This window comes from Microcebus murinus, chromosome 20 (genome assembly GCF_040939455.1).
Source record: "Microcebus murinus isolate Inina chromosome 20, M.murinus_Inina_mat1.0, whole genome shotgun sequence".
Taxonomy (NCBI): Eukaryota; Metazoa; Chordata; class Mammalia; order Primates; family Cheirogaleidae; genus Microcebus; species Microcebus murinus.
The window spans coordinates 11,090,847-11,106,987 of record NC_134123.1 but is presented as its reverse complement, the minus strand read 5'-3'; the positions used below and the strand labels follow the sequence as shown (position 1 = coordinate 11,106,987).

The window sequence follows — 16,141 nt, the reverse complement described above, 5'->3', positions numbered from 1 at the left end:
TATTAGTTGGCCCATTAATTTCTTCCTATTTGTAGTAGAGATGGGGTCTTGCTCTTGCTCAGGCTGGTTTTGAACTCTGACCTCAAGCAATCCGCCTGCCTCAGCCTCCGAGAGTGCGAGGATTACAGGTGTGAGCCACCATGCCCAACCTTCTTTTTTTTTTTTTTAAAAGACAGAGTCTTGCTTGGTTGCCTAAGCTGGAGTGCAGTGGCGTGATCATAGCTCACTGTGCAGCCTCAAACTGCTGGGCTCAAGTGATCCTCCTTGAGCCTTCCCAGTAGCTGGGACTGTAGGTGCATGCAACCATGCCCAGCTTATTTTTTAAAAAGTTTTTTTTTTTATAGAGACAGGGTCTCGCTGCCCAGGCTGGTCTTCAACTCCTGGCATCAAGTGATTCTCCGGCCTCTGCTGCCCAAAGTGCTGGAATTATAGGCATGAGCCACTGCACCCAGCCTGTTTTCCAAATAATAATATAGGTACCACAGCCTTGTTTAGATTATTTACCTTAGTAACTCTTTTTCCATTCTTTTACTCTGAATCTTTCTGGTTATTATTTTTGTATTTCTTTTGTTAAGTTTTTAGATGTGTCTCTTAGAAATAGCTGCTTTTAAATTTAGTCTGTTAATCTCTTTTTACTAGTAGTTTTGATCTATTTATAATATTAAGATTTTTGATACTTCTGCAATCTTAATGTTATTTGTCTTTTTATTTGTAAAAATATTTTTCCTTATATATTTTTTAAAAGGATTGAGATTTAAATATCTTTTATTCATTTTTTTTTCTTTATACTACTTTGGATTTATATGCTCCATTTCTATTCTTTTAGTAGCTAACCTTGAAATTTACCAGGCATACTTAGCAAAACCCAAAGTAAATACCTGTGTTGCCATCCTACACAATTAATACATGGACCTTAGAACCTTTAGCTACAATTGCCCTCTTCCTTCTTTATGTGCTACTATTGTTCAGGACTTTAGTATGTTCATGTTTAACACTACAAAGTAGATACTATTTTTTATACAGACAATATTTGTTTATGTTTATATTTCATATTAGTATCAGGTTCTTTGTTCACCATCCTTTCCATCTGGGATAATTTCCTTTTTTTTATTAAAATACATTTTTTAGATCTTCTTTTAGTGAAAGTCTTTTGGGTGACTCTCAGAATCTCTGGCATGTCACTGAAGGTGTTTTCTTCAGTCTTTAATAACTTAACTAAAATTTTGTCATTGTGAGCATGTCCAGATATTCTTGAAATCCATCTGTGGTTCTAACCAAGTTGAATGATAAGGACAAACAAGTTTAAGTGATGCTTGAGGACACAATGTTCACTCCTTGGATTTGTTAGTAGTTTGTCTTTATAACCAATATAATTTGAAGGAAATTAAGAACAAGAAATGAAGACTTTTCATTTTATATCAGCTCCTTGAGGCTGCCTCAGACTCACGTTATAGTTAAAAGAGATCCTGATTCCTTAAGCTTTGATCCCCAAGATTGGCTGTAGCTCAGATCAATGTGTTTTTTGTTTCAGCTCAGAGAGTGGCAACAGTGTGAAAAGACTGAAACCGGACCCTGACCCAGATGACAAGAATCAAGGTTGGTGGCAGCCTTCATTTCTCTCTTATAATACAGCAAAGGGCTGGAATGCATTGCATCTGCCGACGAATGCATTTATCTGGCTTCAAGTAAGCCTGCCTGGACTTAATTTACAGACCATTTTATACTCAGCAGGATTTATATCCATGATTTTGTCAATTGCCTTACAAAAGTAATATGTTAGAAACTGTTGCTGCCCACCCAGGTTCAATGCCCACTGCCTTGCCTAAGAAGCCACCAGTATGCTGTGTCAGCAGGTTTCACGACAGAAAGAGTCTTTATTTCGATTAGCACTAAGTGGGGAGATGGGAGAAATTTCTCAAATCCGCCTCCCCAAGAATTTGGGAGACAGAGTTTTCAAGAGTAGTTTGGCAGGCAGGGTATTAGGCAATTAGGTCTGTTAACTGGGGCAAAATTACAGAGGTATGGGAATCATCTTGTGTTGTTTCAGTCCCTGGGTTCACAATTCCACTTGAGTCGGTTTCTTGGTGTGGGCCACTAGTCTGCGTGGGTTAGTCAATTCTCTGGAATGCAGGGCCTGGAAGATACTTTAAAAACTACCATTAGCTTTCAAAAAGGTGATGTTATCTATGGAGAAAGTTAAGAATCTTTATGGACACCAGCTATGGGGAGAAGTTAAGAATCTATATGACCACTACCTACATGGCTCCGGAGTGGCAATTAATATATAGAGAAGCAAACGGGGAAAAGCGACTAATTACTATCATTATTTTTAGCTAAGCCTTTACCATAGTTCTCAACTTGTACCCCATTATTGAAGGGCGGTTTCAAAACCAGTGGAGCTGATAAATGACAATTGTGCTCTCCCAGGGATGCCTTGGTCATATCACTTCTCACGAAGGTTTTTTTTTTCCTATCTCCCTCAATTGTCAAGGTTCTTGATTTTAGCTGGCTTGCTACTGGTGGGAGGTAAAATGTTTGCTCCTACTGATTGCTGGATTGGATTGAGCCTAGAAGCTTAACACAGTCTCTAGGAGTACAGTTTCTTTGGTTTTTACCTTTGTGTGTTCAAATCTGCCTCTGTATTAAGGGGCAAGAAGTTATAAATGAAGTTGAATGTTCCTGGGGGCTGGATTAGCTATGAGAAATTCTAGAGTCTGTTTTTAGTTCTACCCCCAGCTCGCTGTGGGATTAATACTCTGAACTAAATAAAGTCTATGGGTCAACAGAGCTTACATTTATTTCTCTCTCAAAAAAATAATGGATGCTTTTTAATATATATCTACTGAGCACCAGTGATGGTGAGCTGTTGCTATTAACCTTTTGCTCTAGAACTTACTTTTAAAAGGGACATTCAGTGAAGAGACTCCCTTCCAACTGTATCTGCTTCCATCCAATGCTCCTTAGAGGGAAATAGCATTATACATTTCTTATGTATCCTTCCAGAGCTATTCTGCTTATGTAGATATATGTACATTACAAATATATTTTAAGTGCTTTAATGCAGATTATTTAAAACATATTCAAAAGTTGGGATAATAGTATAATGAAGCCCTATCACCTAGCTTCAACAATTTTTAACACATAGCCAATCTTATTTCATTTATACCTCCCCAACTTTGAGATAATTCCAAATAATCATATCATTTCATTCATAATTCTTCAATATATGTCTCTAAAAAATAAAGGTTCTTTTTTTGCTTTGTTTTAACAGCTACGATACTATTATCAAATCTATAATACTCTTAATAATTACCAAATATTTTCAAATATTAGGTTAGAGTTCATCTTCCCCAATTGTCTCAAAAAATTTTTTCTTGACAATTGTTTTTTTTAAAAATCAGGATACAAGCAAGGACGACCAGACATTGTATTTGGCTAATATGGCTTTTTAAAAAAATTATTGAGATATAGTTCTCATACCATAAAATTCATGCTTTAAAAGGGTACAAATTAGTGGTTTTTAGTATGTTCAGAAGGCTCTACAACCATCATGACTGTCTAATTCCAAAATATTTTCAACACCCAAAAGAAACCCTGTTCCATCTTCCCCCACGGCCACTGGCGACCAGTAATATACTTTCTGTCCCTATGGATTTGCCTTTTGGATGATTTCATGTCATTGGAATCATGCAATTTGTAGCCTGTTTTTGTCTGTTTTTTTTTTTTTTTTTTTTTAATGCTTTCAAGGTTCATACATGTTGTAACATGTAATGGTACTTTGTATTAATGGTGAAATATTATCCATTGTAAGATATACCACATTTTGTTTGCCCATTCATCAGTTCGTGGACATTTGGGTTGTTTTTACTGTTTGGTTAATATAAATCATGCACAAGTTTTTGGATAAACAACTTGGGTATATATCTAGGAGTGGAATTGCTGGGTCATATGGTCACTCTATGTTTAACTTTTTGAGGAACTGCTAAACTATTTTCCAAAAAGCTGTACCATTTTTACATTTGAGTGTATGAGGGTTCCAATTTTTTCATATCCTTGCCAATGCTTGTTATTGTCTTTTTTATTATATCCATTCTTGTGGGTGTGAAATGGTATCTCATTGTGGTTTTGATTCAGATTTCCCTAATGACTAATGGTATTGAACATCATGTACTTATTGGCCATTTGTATATCTTCTTTGGAGAAATATTTATTCAAATCCTTAGCCTATTTTTAAATTGAGTTATTTTTTTATTGAGTTTGTAAGATTTCTTTTTGTATTCTGGATACTAGACACTTATCAGATGTATACTTTGCACATATTTCCTCACCTTCTATAGGTTATTTTTCCTTTTCCTGACAATGTCCTTTGGAGTACAAAAGGTTTCAATTTTGATGAGATCCAGTTTGTCTAGTTTTTCTTTGGTTGCTTGTGCTTTAGGTGACCTATCTAAAAAACTTTTGCCTAATCCATGGGCATGAAGGTTTATACCTAAGTTTTCTTCAAAGTGTTGTATAGTTTTAACTCTCACATTTCAATCTGATCCATTTTGAGTTAATTTTTATATATGGCATGAAGTAGGGATCCAGTTTAATTCTCTGTGGATATACAGTTGTTCCAGTACTCTTCATTGAAAAGACTCTTCTTTCCTCCACTGAATCCTCATAGCATCCTTGTTGAAAATCAGTTGACCACAAATAACTCTCTTTTCTCTTCTGTTGGGATACATATATATCTCCTTATGCCATTACCGTTGTAGTCTTAATCACTATAGCTTTGTGTAAATTTTGAAATTGGGAAGTACGAGTCTTCCAACTGTGTTCTTCTTTTTCAAGATTGTTGTAGCTATTTGGAGTCTTTTGCATTTCCATATGAATTTTGGGACCAGCTTGTAAGTTTCTGCAAAAAAGATATCTAAGATTTGATATAGGGATTGTTGGAATCTGTAGATGAATTTGGATATATTGTCATTTTATACCTTCTTAACAATGGGCTAATATGTCTTTTAAGTTGAATTTAACCTGTAGGTTCTTCCTCTTGTCTGAATTTACTTTTTGTTTGTTTCCTTTGCATTTTATTTGTGGAGAAGCTGGTGTTTATACTGTGGAGTTTCCCACACTCTAGATTTTGTTGATCGTCTTCCCATGATGTTGCTTAAACCTTGTGTTTTGCCAGGCTTAGTGGCTCACGCCTGTAATCCTTGCACCTGGGAGGCTGAGGCAGGTGGATCATTTGAGCTCAGGAGTTCGAGACCAGCCTGAGCAAGAGTGAGACCTCGTCTCTACTAAAAAGTAGAAATAATTTAGCTGGACAACTAAAAATATATATATATAAAATTACCCGGCATGGTGGTGCATGTCTGTAGTCCCAGCTACTTGGGAGGCTGAGGTAGAAGGATTGCTTAAGCTCAGGAGTTTGAGTTGCTGTGAGCTAGGCTGATGCCACGGCACTCTAGCCCAGACGACAGAGTGAGACTCTGTCTCAAAAAAAAAAAAAAAAAGCTTGTGTTTCTTGTAAAATGGTAATTAGATCTGGAAGCTTGATCAGTTCAAGTTAATTTTTTGGCAAGAATACTTCATACATTATTTTTATACTTTCTATCATTATTATTTGTTCATTGCTTAATTCATCTGTTATTGTACCTCGGAAATCATTGCATAACTGGATATAAAGAGTGTCCTCATTCCTTGTTAAGGCTGTGTAGTGTTCCATTGTATGGTCATATCGTAGTATATTTATCCCATTTTTTTTTATGACCATTTAGATTATTTTCATTCTTTTCCTATTGCGGTACTTCAGTAATAACCCTGCATGTGCATAATTTTTCACATGCACAAATATATCTGCTTAAATACTTAGAATTGATGGGTCAAAGAGGATATACATTTATAATCTAGGTAAATATTGCCAAATTGCCCTTAAGGTAAGATATTCCAATTTATACTCTTATCAGTAATGTAGGAGTTCTGTTCACTGACATCTTTTTAACATATAAGAAACTTGCTAAAATATTGCTGCTTAGATAGGATAAATATATACTATATATGGGTACACACACACACAAAAACTTTCATAGGAATCTTTTTTTTTTTTTTTTTTCAAAGATGGGGTCTCACTGTGTTGCCCAGGCTGGAGTACAGGCTATTCATAGGCATAATCATGATGCACTGTAGCCTCAAACTCCTGGGCTCAATCAATCCTCCTGCCTTGCTGGGACTATAGGCATGTGCCACTGTGCCTGTCATAGGAATCTTAAATGTGAACTGTTGCCCTATATCTGGTACTTATTCTCTGTTAGGAACTATTTGAATAAACCAATAGAAAGGAAAATTTGTGTGGTTTCTTTGAACTTTCTATCTCAGGCAGATATACTTGTGTTTTAGAGCATCTTTTTTCGGCATGCTAAATCTCTTCTCCTACCCCTGCATTCTTGCAGCAGAAGCTAGGCAAGAAATATCTTTCTAGGAGTTATCTCTAGGAATATCTAAGAGTTATCTCTAGAAATATCTAGAAGTTAAGGCCTCACAAGAAGAATGTTCCTTGAAGCTGGCTTCAGAGTCTTGTCCTTGGCAGTAGGAGAATTTGCTCCTTGGTCTGCAGAAGAGAACCCTGTGTCCCTGATGGAGATTCAGGCTTTCCCCACTGAAGACTCTGAACTTAAACTCAGAGCAGAGCCAGTGAATGCACAAGTTGGCCCCATCTACTCCCGAGTCACGCATCTGTCTGAATCCCAAGAACATTCTCTAATAGTAATTTTCTTTGTTAATTTGGTATGACAATGTGGCCCTGCAAATGCAGAAGTTGGCAGGAAACTTCACCAAATGGGTGAGATCAGAGGGCACCATTTTGTTCTCTTTGAACAGTTAACTGCTTTTGGAATGAAATTTGTCAGAGTTGCAGTCTCTTTTTGTTCCTTGAAACCGCCTAGATAATGGGGAGATTTGGTCTTTTCTCTTAAACTCTTCTGATGCCACAGTGGTCCAGATTCCTTGGTTGCATTTTTGTAGCTGGCTTTCATCCTTCCATTAGGCTAGTTCTGGACTTCCATAGGTACTCTGAAGTTGATCCTTCTTTTCTATCTAAAATAAACCATTAAATTCAATTCACCTTTGAAATACAGTCATGTGCCACATAATGACATTTCAGTCAAGAAGGCAGCATATAGACCGTGGTCCCATAAGATTATAAAACTGTAGTTTTACTGTACCATTTCTGTTTAGATACACAAATACTTAACCATTGTGTTACAGTTGCCTACAGTATTCAGTACAGTACCATGCAGCACAGGTTTCTGGCCCAGGAACGATAGGCTGTACCATCTAGGTTGCATAAGTACATGATTGCACAATGACAAAAGTCACTTAATAAGGCATTTCTCAGGTCATATCTCCGTCCTTAAGCAAGGATGTATGTACTTAATAAAATGTTTAAACAACCACATTTTTGCAACAGAATACTGAAGATACCATTCTGTATGTTACACATAATAATACAGTGTATGTTTACGTGATGAGTGATATGGTTTGATGTTATGTCCCCAATTTTAAAAGAGCATCAAATTTTAATACACCTCTGTATGGTGTCTTTAACACATTTTCTTGCATTCTTACACATTGTGAATGCTGGCCTGCTCTTTGCCAGGCCCTATCCTATATGTCCTGGAGGTAGAAGAAAGAGCCCATGCCTTCAAGGGACTTATAGTTAGTGGAGATTACAGACTAGCAACCCCTACCTAGTCTTGTAGAGCCTTCTTAGCTGAAATACAGGAATGCCTTTGGAGTTACAGAGATATGTAGGACTATTCCTCCCTAATTTAAATGGCCCAGGATGCTCTTTGAATTTTTGTATTCACCTTTTTACAAAAATTATCTTTTTTTTTTTTTTTGTGAGACAGAGTCTCGCTTTGTTGCCCAGGCTAGAGTGAGTGCCATGGCGTTAGCCTAACTCACAGCAACCTCAAACTCCTGGGCTCAAGCAATCCTGCTGCCTCAGCCTCCCAAGTAGCTGGGACTACAGGCATGCGCCACCATGCCCGGCTAATTTTTTCTATATTTATTAGTTGGCCAATTAATTTCTTTCTATTTATAGTAGAGATGGGGTCTCGCTCTTGCTCAGGCTGGTTTCTAACTCCTGGCCTCAAGCAATCCATCCGCCTCAGCCTCCCAGAGTGCTAGAATTACAGGCATGAGCCACTGCGCCTAGCCTACAAAAATTATCTTAATCAGTAACATATGCATAATAAAAATTCAAAAGGGACAAAAGAATGTGGAGTGAAAAGTGAGTCTTCCCTGTTCCCCAACCACCCAATTTCTTTTCTCAGATCAGCCATTGCTACCAGTTTTTATGTATTTTTTCAGATACTGTCGTGTATATACATGGGCATGTCCCTCCACCCCCAAATTATAACTTTTACATACTGTTCTGCTCCTGGCCTTTTTCATTTAGCACAGTATCTTAGAGCTCATTCAGTATCAGTACACATAAGCCGGGCGCGCTGGCTCACGCCTGTAATCCTAGCACTCTGGGAGGCTGAGGCGGGCAGATTGCTCGAGGTCAGGAGATCAAAACCAGCCTGAGCAAGAGCAAGACCCCGTCTCTACTATAAATAGAATTAATTGGCCAACTAATATATATAGAAAATTAGCCGGGCATGGTGGTGCATGCCTGTAGTCCCAGCTACTCGGGAGGCTGAGGCAGAAGGATTGCTTGAGCCCAGGAGTTTGAGGTTGCTGTGAGCTAGGCTGACGCCACGGCACTCACTCTAGCCTGGTCAGCAAGCGAGACTCTGTCTCAAAAAAAAAAATAAATATCAGTACACATAGAGTTGCTTTTTCTTCTTAATGACTGAATAGTAGTCCATTACTTAACCAGTCACCTATTAATGGACATTCTGATTGTATCCAGTTCTTTGCTACTATAAATAATGCTGCAGTGAATGTTCTCTTATGAACATCATTTAAATTTGAAGAACATTGCCAAATTTCTCTGCATCCCCTCAGCAACATATGAAGTTGGCTGTTTCCCACACGTCCCCTCCTGATACATTATTTATCTTCCTATGTTTAAAATTCATCTGTTCTTTTTTTTGTGAACTGTTCACATCTTCTGTCCACTTTTTGTTCAGTTGGTTGTTTTTTAACAGATTCATAAGAACACTGTATATCTTAAAGAAATTAGCTTTTGTGATATTTATTGCAAATATTTGCCTCTGCCTTCTTGTGGCCTTGTTGTTATTATCTCGGCAATCATGGTTAGCCTTTTACTTTTCTTTATCTCCATGTTGTAACATTGCTTATCTTTAGCAACTTCCTTTTCCCATACCACAGCTGCTTGTAAAGATGAGCAGATACATTTGATATTTCTTTTAGCTTCTCAGTTGTGCTTTTTGCTGATTCCTGGTTTCACATACTTGGAATCACGTGTTTTCACATGTAGTTGAGTTGTCTGGGTAAGTGAGGTGAGGCAATAAAGTATGAACTCCAACCCTTACTCCGATGTGAACTCGGGTATCATTTTAGTACATTGGCTTTTGATTCAGGTTTATTTTTTTTTATTTTTTTTTTTTTTTGAGACAGAGTCTCACTTTGTTGCCCAGGCTAGAGTGAGTGCCGTGGCCTCAGCCTGGCTCACAGCAACCTCAATCTCCTGGGCTCAGCGATCCTACTGCCTCAGCCTCCCGAGTAGCTGGGACTACAGGCATGCGCCACCATGCCCGGCTAATTTTTTGTATATATATATTTTTAGTTGGTCAATTAATTTCTTTCTATTTTTGGTAGAGACGGGGTCTCGCTCAGGCTGGTTTCGAACTCCTGACCTTGAGCGATCCGCCCGCCTCGGCCTCCCAAAGTGCTAGGATTACAGGCGTGAGCCACCGCGCCCGGCCTGATTCAGGTTTAGTATAACATTTTCTACTTTTAAGTGACCTACAACCTTGCCATGTCATTTGACTTTCCTTATCAGTAAAATGGGGGTAATACCTACATATCAAGTCGTTGTAGAGATCAAATGAAGCCAGAAACATTTAGAGGAAAGAGAGTTCTTAACTTTTCCTTTAACCTTCAAGTCCTGCATTTTTTAGATTGAGACCTTCCATCATTGGGGTGGCAGAGTAACTGCATTTCCTGGGAAGAAGAGAGTCCCAGCTCTTAGGTAACATTCTGCATTGTCTTAAAATGTTCCCTGACAGGCTTCAGTTTTCTCAGTTGTAAAAGAGGAACACAACTGAAAAGCAAAGGTCATATTAAATCAGTTTCTAAATTGTTTATCTCCCCCATCAGGGAAAAGCAACCCTTCTCAATAAAGAAGATAAACAACTTGATAAAGCTGTTGTTCTGCAGATAGTGTTTGGCCTTGAAAACATATCTGTGCTAGCTGGCATGTTGGTCAATAAATATGCAGTGGTGTAATGTGCTGAGAATTGAATAGAATTGTTATTAATAGTATTGCTCACAGTGTCTGTCTTGATCTGTCTTCATCCCTACTGTTGAGAGCATGTGGAAGTCGTTTATCTCCCCATGTCCATTTCCTGCCCTGAGAGTGAGGAATGATATTAGACATGACTCCGACTTGCTATAATACCGTGACTGTGTCGAGTCCAGGGAAATCAAATCATGAGTAGCTACACTCTAAGAATATGTGGGGTACTGATGGGGAATAAGCAGGTATAGTTAGGCTCTGGGGTTAAAAAGAACTTGGATACTTTCCTTCCCTCTCGGAAACTCAAGATTTGCTATATTTAAAATGAAGGGTGAATTATTAAGTTCCCATCTGTCTTTTAAACTCTATGATTTTTCCTTTTTTTTTTTTATTTCAGCATATTATGGGGGTACAAACATTAAGGTTATATACATTGCCCTTGTCTTCCCTCCCCGCTGAACTCTGATTTTATGATACATATCTTACAATACCCAAGACATTTCTTTTGCGTTATTTATTTATTTATTTATTTATTTTTTTGAGACAGAGTCTTGCTTTGTTGCCTAGGCTAGAGTGAGTGCCGTGGCGTCAGCCTAGCTCACAGCAACCTCAAACTCCTGGGCTCAAGCGATCCTTCTGTCTCAGCCTCCCAAGTAGCTGGGACTACAGGCATGAGCCACCATGCTCGGCTAATTTTTTCTATATATATTAGTTGGCCAATTAGTTTCTTTCTATTTATAGTAGAGACGGGGTCTCGCTCTTGCTCAGGTTGGTTTCGAACTCCCGACCTCGAGCCTCCCAGAGAGCTAGGATTACAGGCGTGAGCCACCGCGCCCGGCCTCTTTTGCGTTATTTTTGAAGTATCATACAAATGGTTTTGAGGTATATATAAAAATCTATGTTTTAAGGGATATGTTGAAATTTAGTCATTTTAAAATAGATGGCAGAAGCCAAAAATAAATGAAAAGTTCAAGTCTCATTGTTGCCCTTTCACCTTGAAAAGTCATTTCACCTCCTGGAGCCTCACTTCCTTCTTTTCCCCATCTATAAAATGAGGGTAACAAGAGTATTGGCTGCATGGGTGGTTTTGAGGTGTCCGTGGATTTCTATAGGTAAAACCCATAGTACCATGCCTGGAATGTGGTAAGTACACCTTCACCTTTGGGAATGGGTGATGAAGTAACAGTCCTTCCTCCTTTTTTTGCAGAGGCCTCGTCCTGCAAGTCTCTTGGGAACCCCTCCCTGAGCGGCCCCTCCATCCACTGCCCGTCGGCCGCAGTCTGTATTGGCATCCTCCCAGGCTTGGGTGCCTACTCTGGGAGCAGCGACTCTGAGTCCAGCTCAGACAGTGAAGGCACCATCAACGCCACCGGGAAGATCGTCTCCTCTATTTTCCGAACCAACACCTTCCTCGAGGCCCCCTAGCTCCTCTGTCCCTCCCAGAGGGAGCTGCTCCCAACGGTAGATCGGACTGTTCATTCTGCCTCCAGGCATCACATCCCTCAAAAAACTCCTTTGCCTGCTTCCTGTGTACACCGTGACACTTTTAACCTAATCTAAAAATGTGCCAGAATCTACTTGTGGCCGGAATTGTGTTTGGTTTTTCTTCCCACTCAGTGCAGAGGCCATAGCCGTCCCTCTGCCTCCTTCCTCACTGACGTGACGGAATGTGGGGCAAGGCCCTGCAGAAATGCCACTAACAATGTCCTGAGAGGGGGACAGGCACCAGCTGGCTTGCAGAGGGCTTTGGGTTTTATTGCTTTCTGGTAGTGTCTTTTTTTCCTCTCCCAACAGCATAAAGAAGCAAGGGCAGTTATTGGACAGGTGTCATTTAAACATTTCTTATAGATAGACACGTTGTGTGGCCCTGCTGCATTGTGGAGCATGTGGGAGAAGGGGACTGACCCGGGTGATGAAATGGAGCCCTTCCCTGGAACTAACCAGTCCTTGATGTTGTGTGACTCAGTGAAGACTATAAATTATATCTGCAGGGGGTGTCACTTAACAGCATTCATTGTGAAGTTTGCCCTCACCCATGGCCATCCTTTCTCCCCTCCATCCAGTCCCATTTCTGTAGGAGAGGACTGGCAACGGGAAAGCTTCCATCTTCTCCTTGGACCTTTTCTTAGACTGGCAAATGATTTTGTTTTTGTTTTGAAATAAAAGATTTAGTTTAAGATTCTAAACCTCAGACAGAGGCTTTATTTAATCATGACCAGAAATCAACTGCTGGTAGGTATGCTAATGAAATAACTGACTTCTGGCAGCTCCTGGAATCATAATAATGCAAACCAAAGGGACATGCCTGCATCTGACTGTACTCTACGGAGGCCCTTCTCTGTTTGATGCATAGTGTAGTTGTGGCTTTTAACTGTGGAAGCTATTTCTAGCCTAAAGGTGCTGCCCTCGTGTTTTTCTCCTTTTTTATCTGCTGCCACTACTGCTCTTTTCCCTTCCCAAACAGCAGCTCCAAGGCCATGCAGCCCAGAACTAAAGGTACTGCTCCACCTCGGTGTCTCATAAAGGGACACAGGCCCATCCCTTGGATTGTGAAGGAGGCAGGGAGAGAAGGTACGGAGACCTCAAGGACAAAGGTAGGCATGAGCTTTAATAACCCACAGGCCCCCTGCTTCAGGGGGAAGAGCCGGTACAGCTCTTTCTCCCCTTGGCTCCTACGCCAATTGTTTCTACTTACTTGGGTGTAAGACTGAGTGAGACGCACGTAGAATGTGTTGACACTGCCACGCAGCAGGCAGAGAAGCTACTCAGTTTTAACGTGGGCAGAGAGGCCCCTGGATCTCATCCAACCACACTCCTTTTCCCCTTCCAATGAATGCAGTGACGCTCTGGTGCCCACTGGCAGATGGTGACTTCCCTTCACCCATAACTGATGCCTTGTGAATTCTTCCTCCTTTCACAACTACTCTGTGCTAATTGTTCCTGACTGTCCGTATAGGCACGTCAACTCCATCCTAACAAGACATTTAGGTAAAACTATAGGCACCTCTGCTTCTTTGCTTCTTTGTTCGCAGTTGTGTTGCCATTATGCTAGCACGTACCCAGAACAACCTCACATCATCTCAGGAGGCAGACCAGGGAATCAAAGTCACCTTCTTTATGTGGCTTGGCTTTTTAAGAGGCCATTACTGTAACTCGTGGCCTCTGTTAGAATTGGGAGAAGTTGATAAAGGGTTGCAGGGTTTAAAAACACACATTAACATGAGAGTTAGTAAACCCGCCAGAGTAAGATCTTGTTTTTCCTCCACTGAATCTTGTGCTTCAAGCTTTCCCCATCTGTCACAGCTAGATGGTGTTGAGAAGGCTGAGACTTCAGACTGAGATTGCTGCTCTTGTTGTCTCAGGAGAGACTGAGAATCACTGGTGATCATTTCATCATATTCCATTGTGCCCATTAGCGTAGAGCCCTGGAACTGAAACAGACTCTGTAGAAACCATTGCGAGCAGGCAGGGTGTGGTCTGCCCTGCAGAGGAAGCAGCCTTGGAAAACATCTCGTGTAGACCTTGTGCTTCAAACCCAAAGAACAGAATAAACAGGAATGGAAGGAAACTCTGCTTTAAACCAAAAAGGGTAGTGCTTCTGCCTTAATAATTGGGATTTTATAGCTAGTAGTAAGAGATAAGAACAAAGTTTGGAGTGGGTTTCTTTAAGCTTGCTTACATTATCCCGGGTAGTAGTACTCTTACAACTCTGCAGTCATATGAGGGAGAAAGCTAATAGGAATCCCGTTGCCAGCTCTCTTGGGGAGGAGAATCTAGCTTGTATCCCTGGCTGGGTGGGGAGAAAGAGGGTATGAAGTTCAAAGCATCTGTTTTTCCAGCTATAAAAAGCAGGGAGGCTGATGTGACTAGACCCAAAAAGGTGGCTGGCTACCTGTTTATGTGTGCCTTCCTAGGGTCCCAGCACCCAGGAGGAGACAGAGCTGGCTTCCCAAATCCAGAGTGGCAGCTCTAGCTTTTTTCAGGAGCATTCTGTCATGGGAGTCAGGAGCCCCTAACTAGGCGTGACAGGAGCTAGTCCTTTGTATGCTCATTTCTTTCACTCTTTAGCCCCTGAATTCTTCCCCTTCCCACCCAAGAGAGAAGCTTCATTTGCCTTGGACTTTCCCCACCGCTTCTGCTTTTCCCTGGCTAGCTGTGTCACTTGGGCAAGGTTAGGGCAACCTCTCTGGGCCTCACTTTTCTCCCTGGTAAATAGGAGTAACGCCACCAAGTTCCTAGGGACAGCATCTAGATGAGGTGTGTCTGGCACACAGTGCCCAGGAAGTGGTAGCCGTCCTCAGTACTGTTGCCACTGGCCTTCCCTTGTTTCTGGGTGATATGTCCAGAGCTTCCATTAGTGGTGATTTATACAGGTTTATGCATTCCACTGGCATTCCTCTGTTGCAGCTAGAACCCTGGCATGAGGAAGGGTCATATCTGGTCGTCAAAGCTCCAACCACCAGCTCCTGCTGTATGCTTCCCTCTTAGCTAAATGTTAATTGCTTAGGCACACCCGGTTCCTTGGCTTGGATGTCCTAGCCGTGGGTATATGGCTCAGCTGTCAGCTTAGGCCCTTCCAGAAAAACAAAAAGGAGAGCTCCGTGGCAATGCACAATTACTTGGCCTTGGGTATTTTTTTGGTGTCTTGGCGTGCCCAGCCCACTTACACATAACAGGTTGGAATGCGAGTTCTACTCAGTGGGAGGCTAAGATCTTGGCAACGCTTGTGGAGTCACAGGTTGAATACAAGAAGCCAGTCACATATTCATGCTTTAGTGATGCTGGCAAAGGCTGGCATTTTGCTCCCTTACCTGCTAGAGCAATGATTTAGGGAGAGAGGGAGTCCCACAGCAATAACAGGCAGAATGTAGCCCCAGCATCAGCTTTGCAGAAGAGATAGGCAGAAAAACCTAGAGAGACAGCCCTTCATCCAAGCTTTACACTGTAGGCTGGTCTCCCTTACTATTTCAGTAATAGTCATACACATCATCATCCCTTGTGTTGACTTTGTTCATTCAATATATACTGAGAGCTTGCTACCAATGTGCCAGGCAGTTTGGGACATTTCTGCCCTCTATTTGTGGACTGGAATGTCTCTCATCCACACAAAAAAGAAAAAAAAGTCCTGTGAAGCAACCTTTCTCTACATTTTATAGAGGAAATGCAAATTCACAGTGGCTCAGTCACTTGCCTAAGGTTGTATAGCTAAGTGACAGAAGCAGAATTTTCATTTGCGCTTTTAACTCTTAAGTCTGGCCTTCTGTGGTTTCAGCAGAACTTTTAATCCATGAAACTTTTTTTTTTTTGAGACAGAGTCTCACTTTGTTGCCCAGGCTAGAGTGAGTGCCATGGCGTCAGCATAGCTCACAACAACCTCAAACTCCTGGGCTCAAGTGATCCTCCTGCCTCAGCCTCTTGAGTAGCTGGGACTACAGGCATGCACCACCATGCCCAGCTAATTTTTTCTATGTATATTAGTTGGCCAATTAATTTATTTTTTATTTATAGTAGAGACGAGGTCTCGCTCTTGCTCAGGCTGGTTTCGAACTCCTGACCTTGAGCAATCTGCCTGCCTCGGCCTCCAGAGTGCTAGGATTACAGGCGTGAGCCATGAAACTTTTAAACAAATGTCAGTGCCTTAGCCTCAGTGGAGGCAACCCAAGGCTGAAGGAGGCTTTCTGGTCAGATTTCCATTCAGGCTGCCATCTATGTGCAGGAACCAAATGG

The 16,141-nt window shown here is 40.9% G+C and overlaps 1 protein-coding gene across 1 annotated transcript in view; it reads left to right on the top strand.

Annotated features, from left to right (window-relative positions):
* Positions 1-11,991, top strand: part of PSME3IP1 (proteasome activator subunit 3 interacting protein 1) — a 35,474-nt gene extending 23,483 nt beyond the window's left edge. The window contains exons 6-7 of the mRNA XM_075995666.1: positions 1,532-1,596; positions 11,622-11,991. Of these exons, the coding sequence (XP_075851781.1) occupies positions 1,532-1,596; positions 11,622-11,839 (283 nt within the window). The 3' untranslated portion in view covers positions 11,840-11,991. The remainder of the gene's footprint in view (positions 1-1,531; positions 1,597-11,621) is intronic.
* The last annotated feature ends 4,150 nt before the right edge of the window (positions 11,992-16,141 follow it).